The 27,352-nt window shown below is 47.0% G+C and overlaps 1 protein-coding gene across 3 annotated transcripts in view; it reads left to right on the top strand.

Moving 5' to 3' along the window:
* The first annotated feature begins 274 nt into the window (after nucleotides 1-274).
* Nucleotides 275-27,352, top strand: part of AMN (amnion associated transmembrane protein) — an 85,385-nt gene continuing 58,307 nt past the window's right edge. Inside the window, exons 1-3 of one of the 3 annotated variants that reach the window (XM_081862864.1) lie at nucleotides 275-343; nucleotides 8,650-8,768; nucleotides 8,871-8,915. In XM_081862864.1, the coding sequence (XP_081718990.1) occupies nucleotides 301-343; nucleotides 8,650-8,768; nucleotides 8,871-8,915 (207 nt within the window). In that variant the 5' untranslated portion in view covers nucleotides 275-300. Of the gene's footprint in view, nucleotides 344-2,398; nucleotides 2,825-8,649; nucleotides 8,769-8,870; nucleotides 8,916-27,352 lie in introns of those variants that run through there. The other 2 variants (XM_081862865.1, XM_081862863.1) reach the window with 2 other exon arrangements.

Here is a 27,352-nt window from a genome sequence, read left to right as displayed (position 1 = left end):
TGTATTCCCCTTCCATTAATTGTTTCAGCAATTCCTTTCCATCTTTCTCTGATTTTCTGAATTGTGTTTTGGATGCCACTCTTTTGGTGCAAGGAAACCGTGATCCTGATCGTACTATTCATACGCAGCCTATTCTGACGCAAACAGAAAACTCTGTGTCTTCCTCTCAGCTCCCTGAGACAGGAGCCTCTTCGGTCTCACAAAGTCCCCTTCAAGTTCCCAGGTGTCACGTGACGCTGGAACGCTCCAAAGTTCACTGGGAGTCCAAGAGGAGATAAAGTGCAAACCACAGGCTGCAGAATGAAGCTTCTGCTTTTCTTCTACATTTTCTTACATCTCCTTGGTAAGTAATAGATGGCGAGAGAAGCACCTAAGACTGAAGGATGAGGGAGAAACCAGTCCACCCACACGCCCAACCTTTGTGATGAGCAATGGAACTATGAATCTGGTAGTTTTGTGAGTTATTTAAATTTCAAGCAGGGGGAAAAAATCATTTCCAGATGGACAAAGAGATAGCATTGGAGTGGCAATCTACATATCCAGAGCAGTGCAATTATGAAAGTTGGGTATTTTCTGAGTTTTTTGTTCTGTCTTCTATCCCTGAATTCCCGACACCCCACCCCCACCCCATGTAAGGCCTAAAGCGATGCACTGTAAAATGACTTCTGTTGAATATGCATGGCTATTTAGCATTCAAAGACCACAATTCCTTACTGCGGGAACCGAGTAAAGCAGAAGACAGAACATTTATAGAAATGGAAAACTGGAATCAAAACTGGACAGCAGCAGTCCATGCAAAATCAGCAGCAGTAGTAAATACTAGTACAAATAATAATGTAAACAGAAAACTTGATTAAAATCTAGCTCCTGGGGAAGAGGTTTTTAGAATATTTCTTTGAGCATCATTTTCCTTGTGAAAATTGCTTCCCCCTCCCCAGACTATTTTCCAAAACAATACACAAACTGTAACACGGCTATCATTTGAAATTCAGAGTTCTCAAATTCTGTTTTGCAGATCTCTAATGCAAACATGTGTCTGCTAGGGGGGAAATGTGCATATATTCATATAATTCACATATTTTTGAGCATAGCACTACAAAAATGCACTCTGTTAGGGGAAATTGCATAGAAGAGATTGCTTATGATGCCCTAAAACGCTGATGAGTTTACACTGTTGTTGTTCAGTCATTTAGTCGTGTCTGACTCTTCGTGACCCCATGGACCAGAGCACGCCAGGCATTCCTGTCTTCCACGGCCTCCTGCAGTTTGGTCAGACTCATGTTGGTAGCTTCGAGAATACTGTCCAACCATCTCGTCCTCTGTCGTCCTCTTCTCCTTGTGTGCCCTCCATCTTTCCCAACATCAGGGTCTTTTCCAGGGAGTCTTCTCTTCTCATGAGGTGGCCAAAGTATTGGAGCCTCAGCTTCAGGATCTGTCCTTCCAGTGAGCACTCAGGGCTGATTTCCTTCAGAATGGAGAGGTTTGATCTTCTCGTGGACCATGGGACTCTCGAGAGTCTCCTCCAGCACCATAATTCAAAGGCATCATTAGGACTTTAAAAAACAACAACCAAAAAAACAACAACAACACACTCACAAACTGATGTGGAAATGTAGCAATCTGAGAGAAACCAAAAGTGACAAATTTTGTCCTTCCCTGCCTCCAACAAATATGCTCATCAAATAAATATCAAAGGCCCTGAGAGTATGGAACAGCCATTGTTTGGAATCTACTCTGTTCTCTTAATCTCGAGCTGATTGTGAACCATAAAGACATCCCTTCTTACTCACGGCTGCCTCATTAGCCAAAAAGCACACAATTTCTGTTGCTTCCTTGCCTCGGACAGGTGAGGAATGAAATAGAAGAAGCAGGATAATAAATTGTTCTAAGCTTTTATAGAATGTTCGCTCCAGTCAGATCTTTCATATTGGACGCATCTAAAACAAACCCAGTAACCTTCCTAGAGCCTCGGAGCTTGGAATCCAACTAATTAAACTTGAACCATCGTTGGCCCACAGGGCACCATTTCTTCAGAAAAAGGCTTTATTATCGTGAGCCGTGCTGCCGCCCCCTTATTCAGCCAGCAGCCTTCAGCTTGGTGTGACTTGGCCACTCACAACGCTTGCTAACTAACTCACAATCAATGGACCAAAGGCGCTTAAGCGCTGGGGGGGCTGGGGGGAGGCTTCTCTGTTCAGCTTCAAGCAGGGCTTGGAAGTCATTTGCTCATTTTAGGCTCAGTGCAAGGTTGGGGCGAGAGAAGGATTATTCAAAGGAATTGGAGTCCCCCCCCCTCCCTGTGTTTTGTTTTGCTTGTTTCTGGCTAGAGCTTCTTGGCTGTTAATAAGCGATTTCTGGAGAGAGGCAGGTATATAGGGGATGCGAGGAACAGACTCTCTGTTCGTGCGTTCCTTTGCCACGTGTCTGTTCCCTACATACGGCCATTTGCCCCTACCCAGCCACCCCCAGCTCCTGCCCCCCAAGCTGGCTTCTTTGCTAGTTCTGAGGAAGGGAGGATGGGAACGGAAAATAATTGATGGTTGCTTAGCAACCACCAGGCATGGCCTACAACTTGCGAGGGACTGAGAAGTATATCTGGAGATGGGCAGGCAACACTTGCTCCCTCTAAAAAGGCACCCCCCACCCCCAAAGATACACACACGCCTGCAAGAGAAACTGGCCTTGGCAGAGAAACTGGTAAAGCAGACTTTCCCAAACTTGGGATGGTCGAGGGAACAGGCAGAGCAAGATGCAGAAGAACCGTGACAGGGCTTCCTGACGTGGGCAGTTCAGACAAGCACACATGCCCTCCTGAGTTTGGTGAGTGGGATATTAAGGTGTGCTATTTTAGGGGGGGGGGTTGATACTTAATTTTTTGCTATTTTCTTAATGGGGGGGTTGTAAAAATATGTTTTGGGGTGTGAAGAATTCAAATCTGCTCTTATTTTTGTGATTGCACAACATCTCGTTGAGTAAGAAGCACATAAACTGCTTTCGGAAAGCCAAAGAATTTTAATGTTAACTTCTGAAAATGCCAGGTGACGGTAAACAAATAAACAAGCAAAATGAATATATAATATAACTGCAAGTACTCTGCAATCATTTTTCATGGTTTCTGAGCCATTTTACATGCATTTTACTCACCAAGCAAAGCTAAATCATATTAATTTAATAAAAATAGCATTGGAATTACCAAGTCAGGCTACAACTTCTTCTTCTTCTTCTTCTTCTTCTTCTTCTTCTTCTTCTTCTTCAGTCGTTTAGTCGTGTCCGACTCTTCGTGACCCCATGGACCAGAGCACGCCAGGCACTCCTGTCTTCCACTGCCTCCCGCAGTTTGGTCAAATTCATGCTGGTAGCTTCGAGAACACTGTCCAACCATCTCGTCCTCTGTCGTCCCCTTCTCCTTAGCACCCTTCATTTTTGGTAGTTGAAAAATTCAACACGCCCTAGTGGGATATTGCCACTGCCGGCCATGCCCCCAGGCCCTGGAGAGGCCTCCTGGAAGTTGTACGTGATTCGGCATGTATGAAAGGTGGCCTAAGTGTTTATTGGTACATGTGGGTACAGGTCCTCCATAGAATGGGAACCCTGATAAGGTGTTTTAACATGCTTCACCCCTCCTCCTTTCATACTTAAGACAAACATATGACTGCATGGGCATGCTAGAAGGTATTGATGATGGATGCTGCATCATTATTATTATTATTATTATTATTATTATTATTATTATTATATTTATATCTCACCTTCCCCCCTTATGGGACTCAAGGTATAAATGACCACTCCTAATGGCTCTGCACCTGGGAAAATACAAATACTGTGTAGGCTATCTTCCCCCTCCACCTTTTGTGGTGAATCAAAGCTTATGGGGCTTATGGCCTTCAAATGAATGGGTCAGGGCCCAATGGTGACCTATAGTGGTCTCCAGCAGTAAGACCACCACCATATAAAAATATGGTGAAAAATTCAAAGGTGGGCTTTGAATCCGTGTCTGGGCTAAATATGGGTCCCTGTTTGTGGGCAGTTGATTTAGATGAGGAGACTGGTGTGCAGAAGATTTAAGCACCCTCTCCTCCAACACCACTACTTAAATGGAAGTGAAACTATTGAGGCAACTGTAATTTAAAGAACACATTACAGTTTTGGTTGTTTTTAAAGCATCATATCAGGAGATCTGATCATGGTTGTACCATGTGGTTTTGCTCCCCCTCACCCCCGTGACTTAAGAGAAATTCAATACTTAGACTTACTTTTATAGACTCAAAAAGAAAATTTAAAAAGTAAGTGTGAAACTTGACGTGACATTCATGTGCCCAGGTTTCCCCTTCTAAAATAACAGCCGTTGGAGGGGGGAACCCCCTTGGAGGAGACCATTTAGAAGAAGAAAAACTTTACATGTCTTGAAACATGTAACGCCTTTAACATTATATCTAGTAATTTAGTTTTAAGAGGAGCTTGCCCCATTTTTGTTTAATCACAAGTATTACTATGAGTATTACTAGGGGTGGGCGAATTGGTCAGTTTCATTTTCTCTCAGTTGCTCATTTTCCCAATCTTAAATTCAGTTCTCCACATTTCCACAGCACGGTTTACAGTATAAAGCCAGAAAAATACATAACACCATAACAAGCAAAACTATGCCACCACCACCTAACTTAAAAGATTGTTTAATTAATCCAATAATAATATAATAATAAATTTTTATTTATACCCTGCCCTTCCCAGTTCAGAAAACCAGGCTCAGGGCAGCTAACAACAAATTTAAAACACTTAATTGATACAACAAAAAACAGCATAAAATACAGTATAAAACGTGAATAACAATAAATTCAGAATTCAAAAATCAATTGGAGGGGGGAATCCATCCATTAAACATTAGATGATCACCAGGGCTAGCTGGCTAAATTAGTCCTATTTGGGCCAGCGAGGAGACCAGGGGAGAATTAGCTGTGGGATCCCAGAGAGGGTAATCTTCATAAAAAGGGGAGAGGGAGAGAAGGAAGGGGAATAAAAGATCAGGCTAAGTTCAAATTGAAAGCCAGGTGGAATAGCTCTGTCTTACAGGCCCTGCGGAAGGAAGTTAAATCCCAAGGCCTGGGAGAAGAGGAATGCTTTTGCCTGGCACCTAGATATATGTACTGAAGGAGCCAGGCGAGTCTCCCTGGGGCGAGTGTCCCACCGGGGGGGGGGGGCACCACAGAAAAGGCCAATTCTCATGTTATTTATTACATTTATATACCACCTTTTCTCCCAAGAAGGTCAAGGTGTAAGACGGTCCTCCTCCTCCCCATTTCATTCACACAACTACCCTGTGAGGTAGGTTAGGCTGAGAATGACGGCTGGCCCAAGGAGACTGGCCCATAGCCCACCACTCTAGCCATCACACCACACTGCCTCTGTGTATCATTGGCTCTCACGCCACCTACTGTCTAGGCTCCCTACCTTCTGTTCAACCACTCCCCATGGGCGCCAGCCATCACTGCAAGCAGTAATATATCTATTGGGTTTGTTTCGAGGGGTTGCTGGTGGGGAAAGGCATGGAGTGGATGTCTCTGGCTCGCCATGTTTATCGTCGTGTCCAATGAGGGCAGGTTGGGCAGAAGCAGACACAGGGATCAGAAGGGAGTTTTTGAAGCTGCAGGCTGGAGGGGGCAGGAGGAAGTTCCACCAGAGCAAGGAGCTTAATTGTTGTTGTTTAGTCGTGTCCGACTCTTCGTGGCCCCATGGACAAGAGCACGCCAGGCACTCCTGTCTTCCGCTGCCTCCCGCAGTTTGGTCAAACTCATGTTATTAGCTTCGAGAACACTATCCAACCATCTCATCCTCTGTCATCCCCTTCTCCTTGTGCCCTCCATCTTTCCCAACATCAGGGTCTTTTCCAATGAGTTTTCTCTTCTCATGTGGTGGCCAAAGTATTGGAGCCTCAGCTTCAGGATCTGTCCTTCCAGTGAGCACTCAGGGCTGATTTCCTTAAGAATGGAGAGGTTTGATCTTCTTGCAGTCCATGGGACTCTCAAGAGTCTCCTCCAGCACCATAATTCAAAAGCATCCATTCTTTGGCGATCAGCCTTCTTTCTGGTCCAGCTCTCACTTCCATACATCACTACTGGGAAAACCCTAGTTTTAACTATACGGACCTTTGTTGGCAAGGTGATGTCTCTGCTTTTTAAGATGCTCCTCAAAGCAAGCAACACATTATTTGAGCATCAGCCACACAGACAAAAAAAGAAAGATCACATCGTTTGCAAAATTCACCCTACTGGCCCTTAGCGTCACTCAGCAATGCAAGTAGGAAGGCAAAGAAGTTTCTCGGGCCATGGAGATGACTTAGGCCTCCTAATAAGACATAGCAAGCTCTCTGTGAAGAAGCAAAATACCCTTGGAGGTTTAGAGTAAAGCTCGTGGTGCTCCAATCAGGAGCACTCAGCGTTGTTGCTGGGAAACTGATCGAAATGCATGTTAATACCACAGTCTAAAAGAGAAGGCTGTATGTGGCTGTACTTAAGCTACAGGTGTGATTTTTGGGTTTTGTTTGTCCACCCTAGACTTGCAGAGAACATGCCTAAAATCTGGAAAGGGCAGAAGTCCTGCCAGCATTTGTTATCTGTCATGTGTGCACACATACACACACTGCTTCAGGGGGAGGTAAATCCAGCAGAGACAGACATCTTGCCCAAATATGCTGGATTTTGCCTGTTCAGCAACTCCATCACCCTCAAAGATGCTGCACCAACTGCCCTTCTGACAGTGATCACTGTAAACATCCTTTTTTGGTTTGGGATTTAAGCAACAGGACTCAGGATGCTTCCTCAAGCATGGCTCTTCTGTGGCCACATTTTGCTTTGTAGATTTTCTTCAACATTTCTAAATAATGGCAGTTGACAATCCTTCACCATGATGAGCACAAAGTACTTTCTTGGCTGCCCTCTTCTCAGTAGATTGGGAACGGCTTCAGGTGTGAAAGAGGGCTGGGCAGGGGCGGGGGCGGGGGCGGGGGCGGGGAGCAATTGCCAGGCACCCCCCTGTTTCTGCAGTTAACAGCTTGTTGCCGTTACCCCTCTGCCATTTCTGCTTTGGATGCTGCAGCGAAAGCAGGAACTGCCTGTCAATCTACGTGCTGTAGTGCTTGCTGGAGTTTGCCAAAATATATGAAGCCATTCTCTGCCTAGAAATCGCCTGCAGACTCAGCTCTAGTCTTTTGTGAGCTGAACAGTAGAACATTGTGGGAACAGCAGGGCAATCTCTCTCTGGCAAACAGCCATAGTTCTGTGGTACAGTATAGCTCCTGGTTCCAGTTCCCTGCATTTTCACTCAGGGCTAGGAGTTCACCTAAGCTTCCTGGTGTATATGAGGCTTATTTTGATCAGAATCGAGTATATACTTCTAGAGTTAACACTAAATTTGTTTTTTCTGGTAAATGAGCCACCGTAGTAGCTAGAGGGCCATGAAAATTTGTGTCCTGGGCTTTTTAGACTTGTCTACCCATGTGCTATCTGAAACCAAAGGGGCACATTTCAGATGTGAAATATATTGGTATTATTTTCATTTCTCCTATCCCACTACCACTGTTAGCTTCTCCAGTGGGCTTGTTCCACAACAAATCAACACACCTTTACAACATCTGTGCTTTGTTGTTGTTGTTTAGTCATTTAGTCGTGTCCGACTCTTCGTGATCCCATGGACCAGAGCACGCCAGGCACTCTTGTCTTCCACTGCCTCCCGCAGTTTGGTTAAACTCATGCTCGTAGTTTCAAGAACACTGTCGAACCATCTTGTCCTTTGTCGTCCCCTTCTCCTTGTGCCTTCCATCTTTCCCGGCATCAGGGTCTTTTCCAGGGAGTCTACTCTTCTCATGAGGTGGCCAAAGTATTGGAGCCTCAGCTTCAGGATCTGTCCTTCCAGTGAGCACTCAGGGCTGATTTCCTTCAGAATGGAGAGGTTTGATCTTCTTGCAGTCCATGGGACTCTCCAGAGTCTCCTCCGGCACCATCATTCAAAGGCATCAATTCTTTGGCGATCAGCCTTCTTTACCGACTCTCAAACCTTGGGGTTGTTGAAATATACACAAGAAAATAAATAAATCAATTCGACTCAAATCAATGTGACTCCAATTGGGTCTCTTAGATCCATTTTTTTAAAATAGCAACATGGAGTAAAGTTGCTTCTGGGCCCTTTCTGGGATTAGCTGGTTTCATTAGATTCATGGTAGATCTGCCTCTGGCTGAGAGAGACCCAGGCCTGAAGACCTGGAGAATTGCTGTCAGCCAGCAACATGTCTGCCTAACCAAGAAGCCATTTCTGCAACACTTGTGTCCACACAGGCACAGCAGTCCCAGTCAAAGCTTATTGTTATTGGTGTTAAGTACTGAAGTTCTCACCCTGGGCCAGCAGGGGGATACTGTAGATAGTTCAGGTCCACATATGCAAATAAGGGATCGAAAGTGACGATCAGTGATTGGATAGTTACAGAAAATGGTTACTGTTGCGTTCTAGTGGGGCTCTATATAAACAGGCTGGCTGAAGCCTTCAGTTCAGTTCTGTTCTGGCCTGTGAATAAACAAGAGCTGCTTGAAGAATCGCTGTGTCGTCTGATATGTTCACCCGCAACTTAACAATTGCCTTCTGTGGTTTTTTGATCATTCTCAGGGACTTCAAGCGCAGTGTACAAACAATGGATTCCAGACACCAATTTTGAAAATGCTTCCAACTGGGATAAGGGCCGAACCCCGTGCGGCAACGATGTCGTCCTTTTTCGGAGCAGCGAGGTACCTGGTTTTGTTTCTTTAAAAAATACACATACACATAAAATTTACTGTGGTGAGTTTTTCTGGCAGTTTGCAAAACCTTGTCCCTGCTTCTTCTTCCAGGCCGTGTCAGTCTATGTCCAGTCATCCCACTCCTTGGCAGACATGGTAAGTGCACCTGAAATCATGGCATGTAGAATCAAACGCAGGGCAGGTGGGGCTTGTCTATCTGGGAAGGGAGCCCATCTAGGAGAAGGATAACCCTGGTCCAAAACTCCGCTGCTTTGGGAGAAGAGAAGGCCAAGGTGTAAACCCTACACAAATGCAGAGTGAAGTCCCTAAGACGTTTGGGTGGCTCAGTGTATGCATCCTTTTGGGAACTACTGCAGCCATGCTGGTGCCAAATGTTAATAATAATAATAATAATAATAATAATAATAATAATAATAATAATAATTTATTTATACCTCGCCCTTCCCGGTTCAGGGCAGCTAACAAATTTAAAACAGTTAATTGATGCAACAAAAAAATACAATATAATACAATATTTTATACACGCATAAAATACAATATAAAACGTGAATAACAATAAATTCAGAATTCAAAAATCAATTTAGGGGGGAAATCCATCCAATAAACTCTAGATGATCACCAGGGCTAGCTGGCTAAATTAGTCCTATTTGGGCCAGCGAGGAGACCAGGGGAGTATTAGCTGTGGGATCCCAGAGAGGGTAATCTTCATAAAAAGGAAAGGGGGAGGGAAGGAAGGGGAATAAAAGATCAGACTAAGTTCAAGTTGAAAGCCAGGAAGAATAGCTCTGTCTTACAGGCCCTGCGGAAGTAAGTTAAGTCCTGCAAGGCCCTGGTCTCATGGGACAGAGCATTCCACCAGGTCGGAGCCATCAGTGAGAAGGCCCTGGTATCTGGTGGAGAATAATCTGACTTTCTTAGGTCCCGGGACCTCTAAACTATGATTATTCATGTTACCTTAAGGTCCTCTGCGGGGCAGACCAGGAGAGGCAGTCCTGTAAATACGAGGGCCCTAAGCCTTGCTTTCCTTGGGACCACATCAGAGAGGCCAAGAGGCATAGCTGTCAGCTTACAGATTTGAAAATAAGGGACCAGCAGCCTCGAAAATAAGGGATCAGCAGCCAAAATAAGGGATCAACAATTACTTTGATAAAATACATATTTTGTTGCGTGCAAATGGCTTTAGATACCTATTAGGTCCATAAATTACCATATAGCAAATATTTAACACAAAAAAGCAACAATTTGTTGTTGACAAAGGACAGCTGGACATAGAAAGGGCCCCATTATCTTCAGTAGCTTATTTAAGGGACATCATCAATAAGGGACAGCAGCGGGACATGGCGCTGGGATAAGGGACTGTCCCGCCAAATAAGGGACACTTGACAGCTATGCCAAGAGTCTTGTCAACTGGGCAGCCCAGGACCTCCATGCACACTGCCAGAGAGGTGACTTCAGTGCTGCTAACACTGAGGTTTTGACTTCACCCCCAGAAGTGCACTCCATTGTTTGTTGAGTCAGATGGATGAAAACAAATCTCAAACACAGCAAGAAACAGGGTAAAGCGTGGGGTGCAGGGATTATCTGAGGGAGGGGTGCATTAGGAGCCGAGGGGGCAGCAGGGTTCACTAAAAGGGAAGTGGGTGTTGGAGGTAGGGCCTTTGGAGCACACCGACAGCTTATTTACAGTTGACCAGGCTAGAGCTCAGAGTGAAACACCTTCCTCATTTCATATTTAAAGTTTTGCTGCTTGTATGTATTTACTGTTCTGGGTCATCACCAGTCACAGGGGGAAGCAATTATTGGCAATAGCTACTAATTTTCTTATAAGTAAGTTACCTGCGAGAGGTGAAGTTTTGTGCATGTGCGGTAAGTAGTTCTATATAAATATTTTATGCTATAAATTTCCTTCAGCCTCATGTTTTTGTTACTAAGAACACATAAACATATTTTTCATGCAACATTCTTTGCTGAATTCTATTGCATTATTATCTTCCTTGGTGGGTCATGCAAGCCGCTATCCTGATTAATGTTTTTTATAGGGTGGGGAGCCCTGAGGATGAGCTTATGGAACCAAGGGGACGGTGAATTGAAAAAGTTTGAGAAACACTGGGTTAGATGAACTAGCTTGTTGACTATGTTGGAGTAGGACTAGGGGTCCATTTTTCTGTAAGTTCTTATTTTGTTGTATTAGCTGCAAGTTTTGCCATGTTGGGGGTATTGAAACAACAACAAAATCAACTTTACAGCCGTTTGTTGGATGACATTGATGTCTGGTTTTATTAGAAAGGTATTTTAAAAAAGTAATTCACATTCACCCTTTAAAAACCACCTTGTTGTTGCTATTTAGTCGTTTAGTCGTGTCCGACTCTTCGTGACCCCATGGACCAGAGCACGCCAGGCACTCCTGTCTTCCACTGCCTCCCGCAGTTTGGTCAAACTCATGTTTGTAGCTTCGAGAACACTTTCCAACCATCTCGTCCTCTGTCGTCCCCTTCTCCTTGTGCCCTCCATCTTTCCCAACATCAGGGTCTTTTCCAAGGAGTCTTCTCTTCTCATGAGGTGGCCAAAGTTTTGGAGCCTCAGCTTCAGGATCTGTCCTTCCAGTGAGCACTCAGGGCTGATTTCCTTAAGAATGGAGAGGTTTGATCTTCTTGCAGTCCACGGGACTCTCAAGAGTCTCCTCCAGCACCATAATTCAAAGACATCAATTCTTTGGTGATCAGCCTTCTTTATGGTCCAGCTCTCACTTCCATAGATCACTACTGGGAAAACCATAGCTTTAACTATACGGAGCTGCCATCAAATAAATTTTCTTCTGGTCCGCGAGTGATGTTTTTATAGCATTCATGCACGAATGTCACTTTTTATAATGTAACAAGAAAGCAGGCTAAATACTAAAGCAGTGGCTTTGAAGCTTTCTACACTCACATTAATTTGTTTGCTAATGGACCCCTTTGACTCTGATGCCAGGCTTTGTGGCTCACAGTTTGCACTGTGCTTTAATGTTGAGCCATTTACAAAGATATATAATAACTGAAATGTGGAAAGTTGGGAAAGGCTGTGGCTCAGTGATAGAACTTCTGCTTTGCATGTGAAAGGTCCCAGTTTGATCCCCAACATCTGCAGGTATTTGTGTATAGAATATTTGTATTTTTAAAATTTATATCCTGCTATTCTGCCTGTGCGGAACGCAAGGCAGCTCAAAGCATAAAATAAAACAGATACAACAACAAACCACAATATAGAAAACCTCACGATTAAATAAATAACCCTGCTGGAATCTGCACTGGAAACACTCACTATTTAAAAGCATGCGCGCGCACACACACACCCTCAGAAGACCCTGCTGCTACGACAGCCAGTTCATAGCCAAAGGCCTATAAGAGTAACTATTTTGCCTGCCTGTGAAAGGAAAGCGGGGGGGGGGGGGAGTCTACCCTCTTGTGGAAGGGAGTTCCAAAATCTAGGAGCAGCCACCAAGAAGGCCGCTTCTGGTGTCCTCACCAAACTCGCCGGTGAAGGTGGCGGAACTGAGAGAAAGGCCTCTCCAGAAGATCTCAAAGCCCAGGCAGGTTCATTCAAGGAGATACAGTCCTTTGTTTCTCCTAAACTGCCAAACATTCAAACCTTAGCTGGAGAAAGCCGTGGCCCTTTCCAAGCTCTGATGGGCCTCTCGTTCAAAAGACAAGAGAGACTCCCTGCTACCAGGAGACCATTGCCTAACCATGAACTCCCACTGATAAACAACAACAAACCTCCTAGACTGCTAGCCAGCAGTCCAGCCAAGAAAGAAAGAAGGCCACCCATCAGCCATAACATTTTAGCTGCCCTCCCTTGTCTTTCTTTTCAGTCTATGCTATCTCCGCAGGAGCCCATTTGCAACCATGCAATTAGGGTTGTCATATCCGGAATACTGCAGTCGGCGGCAGTGTCGAGGCAGAAATAGTCAATGTCCAGGAAAATACAGGCGTATGGCAGCCCATGTCAGCAGTGCTGCTTTTCCATAAAAAATAGCTCAAAAGCAGCATTTGCCCAAAAAGCTCAACAACTTTGGCCAAAAAAACTCATCAGCTTTTCTGTCCAGATTTTCACTGTTTGAAATATGGCAACCCTGGATGCCACTGACTGAGCAGAGCCTGTTTTCGGGCATGTTCTGGAGGGAACAATTCCACATTTGTGAATCGCTACGTGACTGAGTGGTTTTCTCCTCCTTTCCTCTGTATTTTGTTGCTTCATCCAGGCGCCCGAGCAAGAGAGCGTCTCGCAAGGATGGGGCTATACTCTGAGATGCCGTTTCCCACCCAAGAATATCATTTTTGACTCCCATGCTCGGCCGTTCTCAGAGCACTTAAATAGCCAAGTGAGCACACAAAGACGAAGCAAAACTACTTTGCAGCAAGGAGCCCTTTGTTGCTGCTGTAAACAACGATTGTGTCAAAATATACACCTTTTAATTCTCCCCGCCCTTCTGCTTCCAACAGCGCTTGTTCTGGGAAATGGCAACTGAGGTTGCTACGGTGATTTGATTTTTTTCTCAGCCACTGACTTACCAACCATTATCTAGCTGAATTCGGGAGTGTTTGTATTCTGCAGTGGCACAGGACAAAATGAAAGGGCTGTCTTGCCCATGCAGGATTCTTCCCACCCACCCTGGACGTCGGCCCAGCTCTAGGTCCTACCTCCACTGCAAGAGCAGAAGGGCGGTGTGATGGGATAGTGAGCTGCTTGTGCGTAAAAGCTTGATCCCTCTGGGGTTTGGCTGGTCATCCAAACCGATGCACTAACGGAGCCCCCAAAGCATGACTCCGTCAGTCGCTGGTAGAATCTGACAGTGGACGCCTACGGAATTTACGCCAACATAAAAGCTCTTTGACAGACATGCGCTTTCGAGACTCTCTGCGTGACAGTTTCCGGCGAAGGGTGGGCGTTCCCAACGGGGGTCCCGTTACCTCTCCACTACTCTCACTGGAAGCATCCCAGAGCCTCCCCTCCGCTGTGACTCCTGCACTCCCCCTGCTGGTTCCCTCTTCTACTGCAGATTCTCTCCTATTCTCCTGTAGCCTGTCCACCACCTGTCTCTCCGATGGCAGTTCCCTGACATCCACCTCCCCCCCAGGGCCCCCTTCACCCCCTCCCGCCTCCTCTCCCACTGGCGGTGAGGGCGGAAAGCCCCTGAAGGAACTCTCCTCGTCGTCCGAGGATTCTAACACTTCCAGCCACGGCGTACCGTCTCTCTCCCCGTCTTCCTCTTCTTCGTCGGAGTCGGCTTCTTCACCCACCCCTGACTCTGGGAACCCTTCAAACTCTCCTTCCTCATCGGTGGTCCCAAAGTGTTCCCTTCTAAATCGAGCCACGGGTTGCGGTTTTCTTGGGAAACGCTGATGAAATGTTTCTATTAAAACCTCGTCATTGACTACCTCTGCAGGTACCCAAGTGTTTTCCGACTCTGCTTCCCCCTCCCATTCTACCAGATATTCCACCTGATTCCCCTTCCACCTGGAATCAATGATTCCTGCCACGTTCATGTCGCGCTCTCTCTCTTCTATCACGGGCGTTTGGGTGGCCTCTCTCTCACGCTCCCCCCACTCGCGTCCCTCTCGGTACGGCGACAGTAATGACCTGTGAAATACTGGGTGTAATTTCATGTGACTGGGCAGCCTGAGTTTGAATGCCACTGGGTTGACCTGCTGTATGACCTCAAAGGGTCCCAATCTTTTGGGCCTCAATTTCTTACTCCCGCCCTTGAACGGTAGCCCTTGGGTAGACAACCACACCCGGTCCCCCACCCTTATAGTTTCACCTTCCCTCCTATTTCTGTCTGCTTGCTTCTTATATTCTTCCTTGGCTTTCTCTAAGTTAAGTTGAAGCTGACGGTGGATCGCCTCCATCTCTTCAAAAAAATATTCCGCCGCCGGCACGCTCCACCTCTCCCCTCCCTCTCCTGGGAATGCCCGGGGGTGACACCCATAATTTGCCAGGAAGGGACTCATCCCTGTGGACACGTTCTCCGCGTTGTTGTAGGCAAATTCTGCTAGAGGTAACTTATCCACCCAATCATTTTCTCTGTCTTTTACATAACACCTCAGGTATTGTTGTAAAACCCCATTTGCCCTTTCCGCTTGCCCATTGGTTTCTGGGTGCCGGGCAGTTGAGAAATTGAGTTCTACGTGCAGTAAGCTCATAAGTTTCCTCCAGAACCTGGAAGTAAATTGTTTCCCTCTGTCGCTGACCACCCTCAAGGGGGCGCCATGCAACTTGAAAATATGTTCTACAAACAACTTGGCGGTTTCCTCCGCTGTGACTGCATGTGAACAAGCTATAAAATGACACATCTTGGTTAATTGATCTACCACCACCATGACAGCTGTTTTGCCTTTGGATTTTGGCAGGTCCGTCATAAAATCTATGGATACTGCCTCCCATGGCCTTTCGGGCGTGGGTAAGGGTTGTAATAGCCCCGCTGGCGCCACCCTCTCTCCTTTCGCTCGCTGGCACCTGCCGCAACCCCTGACATATTCCCGTACGTCCTCCCTCACCTTGGGCCACCAAAACTCCCTGGTAACCAACCACATGGTTTTGTGCTGTCCAAAATGTCCCGCTGTGGGGCTGTCATGCAACTGCTTGAGTACTCTGCCCCTCAGTTCCCCGTCGGGTATGTACAGTGCCCCTTTGTAATACAATGCCCCGTTCTTTTCTTCGAACCCCCCTGTGTTCTCCTCTGTCCTCCGGAGCTCTCTGAGTTTCTCTTGGGCGTATTCATCTTTCTCCGTACCCTCTATCAGTTCCCTCTGCCCCACCAATGCCGCCCCACACACCCAGCGGTCTTCAGAGATTACATGCCTTGCCTCAGGCGCTCCCTCCCCCTCTAAGTACTCAGGTTTCCTGGAAAGAGCGTCCGCCCTCACGTTCTCGGAGCCGGGCACGTAACGAATCTCAAAGTGGAATTTGGAGAACTCCTGGGCCCATCTCACTTGTCTCTGGTTCAGCACTCGGGCTGTTCTCCAGTATTCCAGATTTTTGTGGTCAGTTCGGACTTGAACCTTGTGCTGCGCCCCAATCAGCAAGTGCCGCCATTTCCGGAATGCTTCATGAATGGCGAGCAGTTCTCGGTCGTACACTGTGTAGTTCCTCTCTGATTTGTTCAACTTCCGCGAGAAGAATGCACACGGTCTCCATTCAGACGTATCTTTTCCCGGCTGGAGAAGAACGGCCCCCACCGCTCGGTCTGACGCGTCAGTCTCCACTCTCATTGGTTGTTGTAGATCCACGTGCAAGAGTTGCTCTTCCGACGCAAACGCCTGCTTTAAGCGTTCGAACGCTTGTTGCGCTTCTCCCGTCCAAACAAATTTCTTTTTGCTACTAAGACAATCCGTGATGGGCGCTGTTAAATGGGCAAAGTTTTTGATGAACTTCCTATAGAAGTTTCCGAAGCCCAGGAACCTTTGCACGTCCTTCTTGGTCTTTGGTGTTTTCCATTCCAGTACCGCTTGAACCTTGCTGGGATCCATGGCCAATCCCTTGTCAGACAACCGGTACCCCAGGAATTCCACCTCCTTGGTATGAAACTGACACTTCTCCAGTTTCACCCACAGCCGGTTTTCTCGCAGCTTGCTCAGTACCTCTCTTACATCTCGCACATGCTGCTCCTCATTGTCTGAGTACACCAGAACGTCATCTAAGAACGCTACGCAGTTCTTGTAGAGCAGTGGCCCCAGGACGTGATTCATGAATGATTGAAAACAGGCGGAGCCCCCTTGTAATCCGAAAGGCATAACGGTGTACTCAAAGGCCCCCAAGGGGGTGAACATAGTGGTCTTCCACTCATCCCCCTTTCTCACACGTATCAAGTTATATGCCCCCCTAAGGTCCAGCTTGGTAAAAATTTTCCCTTTTCTCACCCGTGTTAGAATGTCATCAATTCTGGGCATAGGGAAAGTCACTGGTTCTGACACTGCATTTAGGGCCCTGAAATCACATACAAGCCTGGGCTTGCCTGTGCTTTTTTTGTCCACAAAGAACACTGGGCTGCCCCCCACCGCTCGTGACTCTCTGATGAAACCTCGCTTGAGATTCTTGTCAATGAACTCCCTTAACTCCTGCATCTCACTGTCTGACATTGCATACAGCTTGCCCACTGGCAATTGTGCTCCTGGGAGTAAGGTAATTTGACAATCAAAGGGTCTGTGCGGGGGTAGTTTATCTGCTTCTTTTTCGCTGAATACGTCAAGCAAGTCAGCGTATTGTGGTGGCACCCTCCCTTTGTCCATCACTTCCATCACTGCTAGAGTGCCCCTGGCGCCTGCCTGAGCCTCTCCCTCCTTGCAGTGTTCTAGGCAATGTGCTGATCCAAAGGAAACCACTCTCTGATGCCAGCCTACTAGCGGATCGTGTAGCGCCAGCCAGCTCATACCCAAGATAATAGGAGCTCCTCCCAAGGTGGCTACGTTAAACGCTATCAGTTCGGTGTGTCGTGCCACCCTCATTATCATTGGTACAGTCTGTTGGCTCACTTCTCCACCCAACAGCTCCCTCCCATCAATCGTGGTAACCTGCAAAGGCTTACTCAATGGGATAGTCTGTATTTGGTGTGCAGCTGCAAACTCTTTGCTCATGAAATTACATGAGCTACCTGAATCCAATAGCGCCTTTATCTTCAGTGGGTGTCCGTTTGCCAGTTCCAGCAACACCTCTATCACAAGCGCTGGTCTTGGAGGTTCCGGCGTGGGCACATTCATTACTCCCTGGCCTGGCTGCTGTGCCCTGATGTTGGCAACCAGGCGTTGGCTTTTACTGGCTCCGTGATTTCTTCTTCCTCCTTCCCCCCAACAGTTCCCGCCATCCCTTGCCATTCCTTCCTTTGCGGACAGACTCTGGCAAAGTGACCTGGCTGTTGGCAGAGATAGCATCTCTTGCCGCTCTTTCCCTCCTTCTTCCGCCCTTCACTGGTGTTTGAAACTGCGCGCGCGCGCGCTGTTCCAAGTTCCATCGGCTCTGCTGGCGGGAAAGGCTGCTCCGGAATCTCTGGAATGCGGAAGTCCTTCCAACGTTCCCCCTTTCCTTCCCGCTTTTCCATAGCTCTAGCTTCCTGGCGTGCCCCAATGGACAGCGCTGATTTAGTCAGCTGATCCATAGACTCCGCCCTAGGCGCCCGGGAAAGTTCATCTTTCACTGCCGGAGAGAGACCTTCTTCAAACAGCATTTGAATAGGTTCACTAGCAAGGTCCCACCCAAGTCTATGAATCAGCATGGTGAACTCAGTCCAGTACTCACGTACAGATCGGCTCCCCTGTTTACACGCCATTAACTGCCTGCGCACCACTCCCTGCTCGATCTCGCTGGAAAACATCAAGTCCATGGCGCGGAAAAACTTCATTGTGTCCTTTAAGATTTCATTATTGGCTGCCATCAGGGGCCGAACCCAGTCCCTCGCCCCTCCCTCTAGATGGCCAATCACGTACGCCACTCTAGAGTTCTCGTCGGGGAAGTCATCAAACAGTAGATTGAGAGCATATTGCATCTCTGTCCTAAAGGCTTGATAGTTCCGGGGATCCCCCCCAAATTTCTGCACCAGTCCAGGCACCCGTCTGGCAAGTGGGGTGGTCTTCCCCTTATCTGCATCTTGAGCCCTCCTCTCCTCGAGCCTCGCCGTTTGCAGTGCCAGCTGGACCTCCAACGCCCTGTACCTTTGTTCCAGGCTTGGATCTGCGCCAGCTCCCGCTCCTGCTCCTCCGGTTCCGGATGGTTCGCTCATGATGCCTTCTGCTTGCACAAGCTGCTTTCAAGGACTGTCAGATTGCTGTGATGGGATAGTGAGCTGCTTGTGCGTAAAAGCTTGATCCCTCTGGGGTTTGGCTGGTCATCCAAACCGATGCACTAACGGAGCCCCCAAAGCATGACTCCGTCAGTCGCTGGTAGAATCTGACAGTGGACGCCTACGGAATTTACGCCAACATAAAAGCTCTTTGACAGACATGCGCTTTCGAGACTCTCTGCGTGACAGTTTCCGGCGAAGGGTGGGCGTTCCCAACGGGGGTCCCGTTACCTCTCCACTACTCTCACTGGAAGCATCCCAGAGCCTCCCCTCCGCTGTGACTCCTGCACTCCCCCTGCTGGTTCCCTCTTCTACTGCAGATTCTCTCCTATTCTCCTGTAGCCTGTCCACCACCTGTCTCTCCGATGGCAGTTCCCTGACAGGCGGGGACACATGACAGGGTCTTGTCAGCTGCTACACCAGGCTGTCGTCCTTTCCACCCTGGGAGACCCAGTTGGCGGTGGAAGCTGGTCTATCGCGTACCCTCCAAGTGTCCTGATTTTTCCAAGGACAGTCCCGGAAATTATGAAAGCCATCCCAGCTTCTGATTTGATCCTGTTTCCCCTGCCAGTGCTACTGCTGCTGAGCTCAGGGGGAGGATGTTTGTCCTTAGTGGCAGCTACAAGGGAGCATCGTGTTGGCTCTCCACAGCTGCTGCTCCCAGCCTCCTCCTCTGGGCATCTCGTAGCGGCTACTGAAGAGTAGGCAAGGAGGAGGAGATGCTGTATCTGCTGAGACCCAGCCTCGAGTGAGGTGCCGGCTATGAGGTGCCGGCAAAGGGCTGCCCTGGGCAGGAAGAAAGGGGGAATGGAGCAGAGCACAAGGGGCCTTAATTATTATTATTATTAATGCTTTGTGGATTCACGTCTAATCTTGCCCCTTTCTCAAATTTATTTATTGGTGTGTGGCTTTGTCAGAGACTGGTCTGAGGGGGACTGGACTGAGGAGGGATGGTGGAGACCGGGCCCCACTCCTCTTGAACCTTCCAGAGAAGAGGAAGACAATTTTGATTTACAGCAGTGGTTAGAGGAAGGGCACAGCCCAGAGACAGGTGAACAGAAGAGTTGGGGGAGACAGAGACAGAGAGCAGCCAGCTGACATGTTGTCACTGGAAAGCGTTCCCAATCCCCCTTCTCCCAGAACCCGGCATGCATTGAAAGTGCAAGAGCAAAGAACTCAGAGAGAAATAGCCCCTGGTGGCTGGGGGGAAAGTGTTGTTGCTAGGAAGGGAGGCGGGAGGAGTTCAGTAGGTCCAACGCCATTATCCAATCGGATGCCTTTCCGTTTCTCTCTGTGAATCTTGAATAAATACATTGGCAAGAACGTCTTGTTTCCCCCATTTCTGGCATCCAGCCATGAGGGAGGGGGAACGGATTCCCTTGAAGTCTGACAGTATTGTAAGTCTACCAAAGAATAAAATAAAATAAAATCAGGCTTAAGAGGATTTCTCAGGACAGTGGAGGGTATGTGTGCCGTGTCCTATTGGTGTTGTGGTAGTGACAAACATATTCTGACTGGAAATGCTCTGCTGAGGGGGGGACTGACAAAAAAATGGAGGGCCAATGAGGGTCAGTCGGTGGGGAGTGAATAATGTCCCTTCCGCCTGCCCTCAGCCAGTCTCCCCTGCACTTGCTTGCCTATCGATGGCTACAAGCCTTGTGGAGCCAGTGTGGTGTAGTGGTTAAGAGCGGTAGACTCGTAATCTGGTGAACTGGTTTCGCGTCCCCACTCCTCCACATGCGGCTGCTGGGTGACCTTGGGCTGGTCACACTTCTCTGAAGTCTCTCAGCCCCACTCACCTCACAGAGTGTTTGTTGTGGGGGAGGAAGGGAAAGGAGATTGTTAGCCGCTTTGAGACTCCTTAGAATAGTGATAAAGCGGGATATCAAATCCAAACTCTTCTTCTTGATGGCTATGCCCGGCGTCTGTAGCTGGAGGCAGCCTTGCTTCTGAATATTTGCTTGTGGGTTACCCACTGGCGTCTGCTTGGTCACTGTGAGAATAGGAGACTGAACTGGATGGGCCATCGGTCTGGTCCAGCAGGATCGGCTGTCGATGTGTTTGGAAGTTCTAAGGATCTGTTGTGTGGTCTATGATGAGCTCCTTCCTAGTGTCTGCCACAAATCTGCTCCAAAATACTTCTTTGCATCTTCCAGCAGAGCCTTGCGCAAGTTGAAAATGATTTCTCTTTCTGGGGAGGCAGGCTGCTCAGTCTCTCTTGGAAGTCTGGGTCACACCTAAATCACCGCTTCCCTAATTTTTTGCATACAGTGGTGCTTTGGGATGCAAACAGGATCTATTCCTGAGCCCCGTTCGCATCCTGAATGGAACGTAAGACATGATGGTGGGTCTGTGGGTCACATTTTGCCACTTCCGCTCATCGCGTGATGTCATTTTGAGCATCTGCGCATGCGCAAGCGGCAAAACCCGGGAGTAATGCACTCCGTTACTTCCAGGTTGCCGCAGAGCGCAACCCGAAAGTGCTAAACCTGAAGCACATTCAACCCGAGGTCTGACTGTATACCGTTTCTCCAAGGCGTTCGGTGTACTAATCTTAGTCCCTTCCATGCCATTGGCTGGCTAGCTCAGCTGGTTAGGGGGTGATGCTGGTAACATCAAGGTTGCAGGTTCGATCCCCATAAGGGATAGCTACATATTCCTGAATTGCAGCAGTTTGGATCAGATGATCCTCAGGATCCCTTCCAACTCTATGATCCACACTTTTTCCTCGCAACAACCCTCTAGGCTAGGCTAACTGGCCCAAGTTCACCTAGTGTGCTTAACGGGAGAATCCTGCTCCCCCTAGTCCATCAAATACTCTAACTATTAGTGCACGCTCCCCTTTGTTTTTCTCCCCTTTCCTAATGTCCACTGACAGGAAGCAGACAGAACTAAGCTGAAATAATACAGGAAATTGCGTGGGGGAAGAAGGTCACTTGGCTTTTAGTCATTATGGGGTGTGTGTGTGTGTGTGTGTGTGTGTGTGTGTGTGTGTGTGTGGTTTTGCCTCTTACACTGTTTGGAGTGGGTGGGTTGTAAGAAGGTTTGTGTGCAAGTGCCTCTGTTCAAATAGCCACTATAATTTTATGTGCCATAATTTATCCAAGCTGCTTAAACTGCTAATTACTTGGATGTTTTAATAAGACAGCATGCTGTGTTTAACTGGTCTATAAACACCCACATGAGGAATTTTGTATCTCCCTGTGTATGCTCTAAAAAAAAAAAAAGCATGAGGAATGTTAGCAGACAGGAAATGGACAGGTGGAATGTTTGGAAATGTGGGGCTTATTATAACGTTAAAGCTGAACAGTTCCAATTCCCGCAGAAGGTTTATGGTTTAATGGTTTGTGGTTATTTCTGGCAAAGCACTTCCCATTCAAAGAGAACTGCAAAGTATCTGATTAGGATGCTGATACAAAGTGTTGGGAATATAGAGACCTGCCGTATGCAGAATCAGACCACTGCTCTGTTTAGCTCAGTAGAGTGGACCCTCGGGTTGCGAACGCGGCAAACCCGAAAGTGGGTTTGCTGCTCATGCATGCGCAGAAGCGCTCTGCGGCTCTGCGCATGTGCGCAGAAGCGGTCCTCCAGTTACAAAATCTTTGGGATATGGCCAGGCCTCTGGAACGGATCCTGTTTGTAACCGGAGGTACCACTGTATTGTCAACACTGACTGGCAGCCGCTGTTCAGGGTTTTAGGTATGGAACCAAATAACCCAGCCTGAAGCCCTGGAGAGCCAATGACAGCCTGTGTAGGCAATATTGAGAGAGATGGAGGAATAGTCTGACTCAGTATAAGGGTGTGTCGTGTGTCCTCCAGTGAATCGGGTCCAAACAGATGCAATTCAGTAGAGACAAATGTAAGGTTCTACACTTTATATGTCCAGCTGTCCTTTGTCAACAACAAATTGTCGCTGTTTTTTGTGTTCAGTATATGCTACATGGTATTTTGCAACCAGTCCATGCAGAACATAGGCACCCTATATATAGAAGTGAGCAAACCAGTGATATTTTAGGAAGCAGGCTAGCAGGCGGGGCCCATGACTTACATAATAGGTGCCTACACAACACAAAACCCTGTTGCTGTATGTAGGTTTTATTTTATTTGTTTTTTATCTTATACTTTGGAAATGTACATCCAGTTTTTTTCCTTTAATTTTTTTTGGGGGGCCCCAAGAGAGTGGGGCCCTAAGCTATAGCTTGTTTAGCTTATACATAAATCCGGCACTGACTCAAATGCTCACAAGGGTTCCGAAAGGGGTTTTTTCCCTGATGGAATCGGTGAGCTCATTCGGACAACCTGATTATTCAACGTTCATACTGAATTGCTTGTGCAACACTTATGTAGAGATTAGAAAACCTCCAGCCTTTATTGGACATCTGTTCTAATCTGCTTGCTGGAGGGTTATATGACAATGAGCATTCACCCTGATTGCATCCTGATTTGCTTTCACAGTGGATGTGCATTTTCCTCTTAACTGGTCATCCCATATGTTGTAGTGCAATTCTCCATGATTTCCATAACCTCAGAAAGTCCTTTAAAAGAAAAGAAAGAAAAAAAAGATGATTTGTTGTGCCAGAATGCACAAACCTAAATTTCCAGTATCAGTTCTCAACCTGGGATTCTGGCACTTATAGTTCCATTTCTAGAAGGGAAAGATGATCTCGTGGGACGTAGGCAGTGCCCACTGCCAGCACCTGCTCCAAGATAAGCTTTTAGGCCTTGGTATGGTGACAACAGGACACGGGTGGCGCCGTGGGTTAAACCACAGAGCCTAGGGCTTGCCGATCAGAAGGTTGGCGGTTCGAATCCCCGCAACGGGGTGAGCTCCCATTGCTCTGTCCCAGCTCCTGCCAACCTAGCAGTTCGAAAGCACGTCAAAGTGCAAGTAGAGAAATAGGTACCGCTCTGGCGAGAAGGTAAACGGCATTTCCGTGTGCTGCTCTGGTTCGCCAGAAGCGGCTTAGTCATGCTGGCCACATGACCCGAGATGAGCGCCGCAACCCCAGAGTTGGTCACGACTGGACCTAATGGTCAGGGGTCCCTTTACCTTACTATGGTGACAGCAGAGTGTGCTTGCCCTTTGAGCTTTCTGTGAGCATTTGAATCGGATGCACATTCATGCCTTTGTGAGCATTTGATTGGAATTCTTGCTAGTACTCTGCAAGTATGGAGCAAGCAGCAGAATGCTTATTCACCCCCATGTCTGGGTAAGTGTGGCTTGGATTGCAGCCTTAATCAGGCCTCATTAAAAATAATAATAATACTATTTTGAATTGTAAGTGCTTTGTATTTTATCTTTAAACCATGCTGAGAGCAAGCGCCATCTGAAAATATCCCCCCTTCCCTTTCCCACTGCAGAGACGGCCTTTCCTAAGGTGATCCTAACTGCAGCTCATGCAAACCTTGTCTAAAAGCAAATAATCCTTTTTTTCCTTCCGAACTACTGTTTTTATGCTCGCATGCAAATTGATGCAGACATAATAGATAGAATAATTGGCTAAGGCTCATTCAATTAAAGACTTCTTTAACCGAGTGCTTTTATCAGACTTAGGAGAAGGAAACATGGACCATGATAATGGGAGTGTTTCGTGTTTTTGCATAGAAGTCTCTATTTAGGGATCATTAATTGGTCTCAGCTTCACCTCTGCTTACACTTGCTGCAAAAGCAGATATCATAAAGCTTGATGCCCCGAGAAGCACAGCCATCAGGGCACACCTCTGGGGCAGATGTCAGACAGGAGCCCTATCTGGAAATGCCAGAAGAAGAGGCTAGTGACCAGGGGTCAGCAAACCTTTTCAGCAGGGGGCCAATCCACTGTCCCTCAGACCTTGTGGGGGGCTGGACTATATTTTGAAAAACAAACAAATGAATGAATTCCTATGCCCCACAAATAACCCAGAGATGCATTTTAAATAAAATCACACATTCTACTCATGTAAAAACACACTTATCCTGGACCGTCCGTGGGCCAGATTTAGAAGGCGATTGGGCTGCATCCGGCCCCCGGGCCTTAGTTTGCCTACCCATTCCCTATCCATAAGGGCAAATACAGGTGAAACTCAGAAAATTATTTCAGTAATTCAACTTAAAAGGTGAAACTAATATATGAGATAGACTCATGACATGTAATGTGAGATATGTCAAGCCTTTATTTGTTATAATTAAAACAAAATAAAAGAAAAAAATTCCTTCCAGTAGCACCTTAAAGACCAACTAAGTTAGTTCTAGGTATGAGCTTTCGTGTGCATGCACACTTCTTCAGATACCTCTTCATGGGGTACAGCTGTTGAAAAACCCAAATTAACAATCTCAGAAAATTAGAATATTAAATGAAATCAGCAAAACAAGGACTGCAAATAGAGCAATATTGGACCTCTGAGAAGTAGAAGCATGCATATGTACTCAGTACTTGGTTTGGGCCCCTTTTGCATCAATTACTGCCTCAATGCAGCGTGGCATGGATGCTATCAGCCTGTGGCACTGCTGAGGTGTTATGGAAGACCAGGAAGCTTCAATAGTAGCCTTCAGCTCTTCTGCATTGCTTGGTCTCATGTCTCTCATCTTTCTCTTGGCAATGCCCCATAGATTCTCTATGGGGTTCAGGTCAGGTGAGTTTGCTGGCCAATCAAGCACAGTAATCCCATGGGCATTGAACCAGGTTTTGGTATTTTTGGCAGTGTGGGCAGGTGCCAAAGTCCTGCTGGAAAATGAAGTCAGCATCCTCATAAAGCTCGTCTGTAGAAGGAAGCATGAAGTGCTCCAAAATCTCCTGGTAGACGGCTGCGTTGACCCTGGACTTAATGAAGCACAGTGGACCAAACCAGCTGATGACATGGCTCCCCAAATCTCTTTTTCTGATGAGAGCAGCTTTTGTATCTCATTTGGAAACCAAGGACCCAGAGTCTGGAGGAAGAATGGAGAGGCACACAATGCCAAATGCTTGAAGTCCAGTGTGAAGTTTCCAGAGTCTGTGTTGATTTGGAGCACTTGATGCTGCTATTGAAGCATCCTGAGTACATATGCATGCTTCTGCTTCTCAGAGGTCCAATATTGCTCTATTTGCAATCCTTGTTTTGCTGATTTCATTTAATATTCTAATTTTCTGAGATTGTTAATTTGGGTGCTGTATGGTGCTGTTCCCATCAGCCTCTGTTTACTCTCAGGTAGCCCCCACCTGCCTACCTTCTTACCTGAACGCAGTCCGGACGGCGGCACCACCTGTCTGCTTCCTTTTCCTTAGCCTCAGTGTTCTTCTTGTCTAACTCAGCAGAGAAGAGACTGGGGATGAAACGAGAATTAGCCAGCTCTGCTCCAACTGCTTCCACCCCTTCCCACTCCAATAGAAACTGGCCAGTTCTGCATTAAATTTGGGAGCTTCTGCATGGAAAACTCTGCCACTGAGCTGCAAAGTCGAGGGCCTTTGCCAAAGTCGAGGGCCACTCTGCAGAACGAACAGGAGTGCCCCCAAATTGAGCAGGGCTAGCTAACAAACCTTGTAAAATAATCCATGCGGGTCGTCTAAACAGTCTCCTCACCCCGCCCCCAAAAGCTGATTAAATCCAGAGTCTAAAACTACCTCACTGCGCTGTTGCTGTCATGGGGCACTAGGTTTAAACTAACCATTGATTCAATTTAAGATTGATATTATAAGCTAGAAGATGATCTGGAAACCAAATCTTATGAGGTGCAATTGAGGGAGCTGGAGTAGGTTTAGCCTGGAGAAGAAAAGACTGAGAGAAGATATATCCAAAGACAGTGCTGGGTTTACGTATAAGCTCTCTTGGGGGGCGCAAAAAATTTTAAAGGAAAAGAAAAACTGGATGTACATTTCCAAAATATAAGATAAAAAACAAATAAAATAAAACCTACATACAGCAACAGTGTTTTGTGTTGTGTAGGCTCCTATTTGTTATGTGCAAATGGCTTTAGATACCTATTAGGTCCATAAATTACCATATAGCATATATTCAACACAATAAAACAGTGACAATTGGTTGTTGACAAAGGACAGCTGGACATATAAAGGGCTCCATTAGCTTCAGTAGCTTAGGGCCTCATCAAACCTAGAACCAGTGTGGTGTAGTGGTTAAGAGCGATAGACTCGTAATCTGGGGAACCGGGTTCGCTTCCCCGCTCCTCCACATGCAGCTGCTGGGTGACCTTGGGCCAGTCACACTTCTTGAAGTCTCTCAGCCTCACTCACCTCACAGAGTGTTTGTTGTGGGGGAGGAAGGGAAAGGAGATTGTCAGCCGCTTGGAGACTCCTTTGGGTAGTGATAAAGCGGGATATCAAATCCAGACTCTTCTTCTTCTTCTTCCTCTTCTAAATCAGGCCCTGTCCAAAGGGCTGTCACATTAAGATGGAGCAAGCTTGTTTTCTGCTGCTAAAGGGGTAGGACCTGAACCGATGGATTCAAATGGCAAGAAAAGAGATTCTAAGCATTAGGAGAAACTTTCTTATGGTAAGCGCTGTTCAGCAGTGGAATGAGCTCCCTCAGAAGGTGGTGGACTGTCCTTCATGGGAGATTTTTAAACGGAATTTGGGTGGTCATCTGTCAGGGGTTCCTTAGTTGTTATTCCTCAATGGCCGGGGGTTGGACTAGATGGCTCTTGTGGCCCCTCCCAACCCTACAAATCTTTGTTTCTATGATTCAAAAATCCTGGTCCCCAATGTGGCCAGGGGCAGCTCCTGATATCATAGACTCATAGAATAGAATTGTAGACTTGGAAGTGACTCCAAAGGTCAAAAATACAAT

The sequence above is a fragment of the Podarcis erhardii genome, assembly GCF_964252035.2.
Source record: "Podarcis erhardii genome assembly, chromosome: 1".
In the NCBI taxonomy this organism is placed as follows: Eukaryota; Metazoa; Chordata; class Lepidosauria; order Squamata; family Lacertidae; genus Podarcis; species Podarcis erhardii.
The sequence above is the reverse complement of the archived record's forward strand: the minus strand, read 5'-3'. Positions and strand labels throughout refer to the sequence as shown.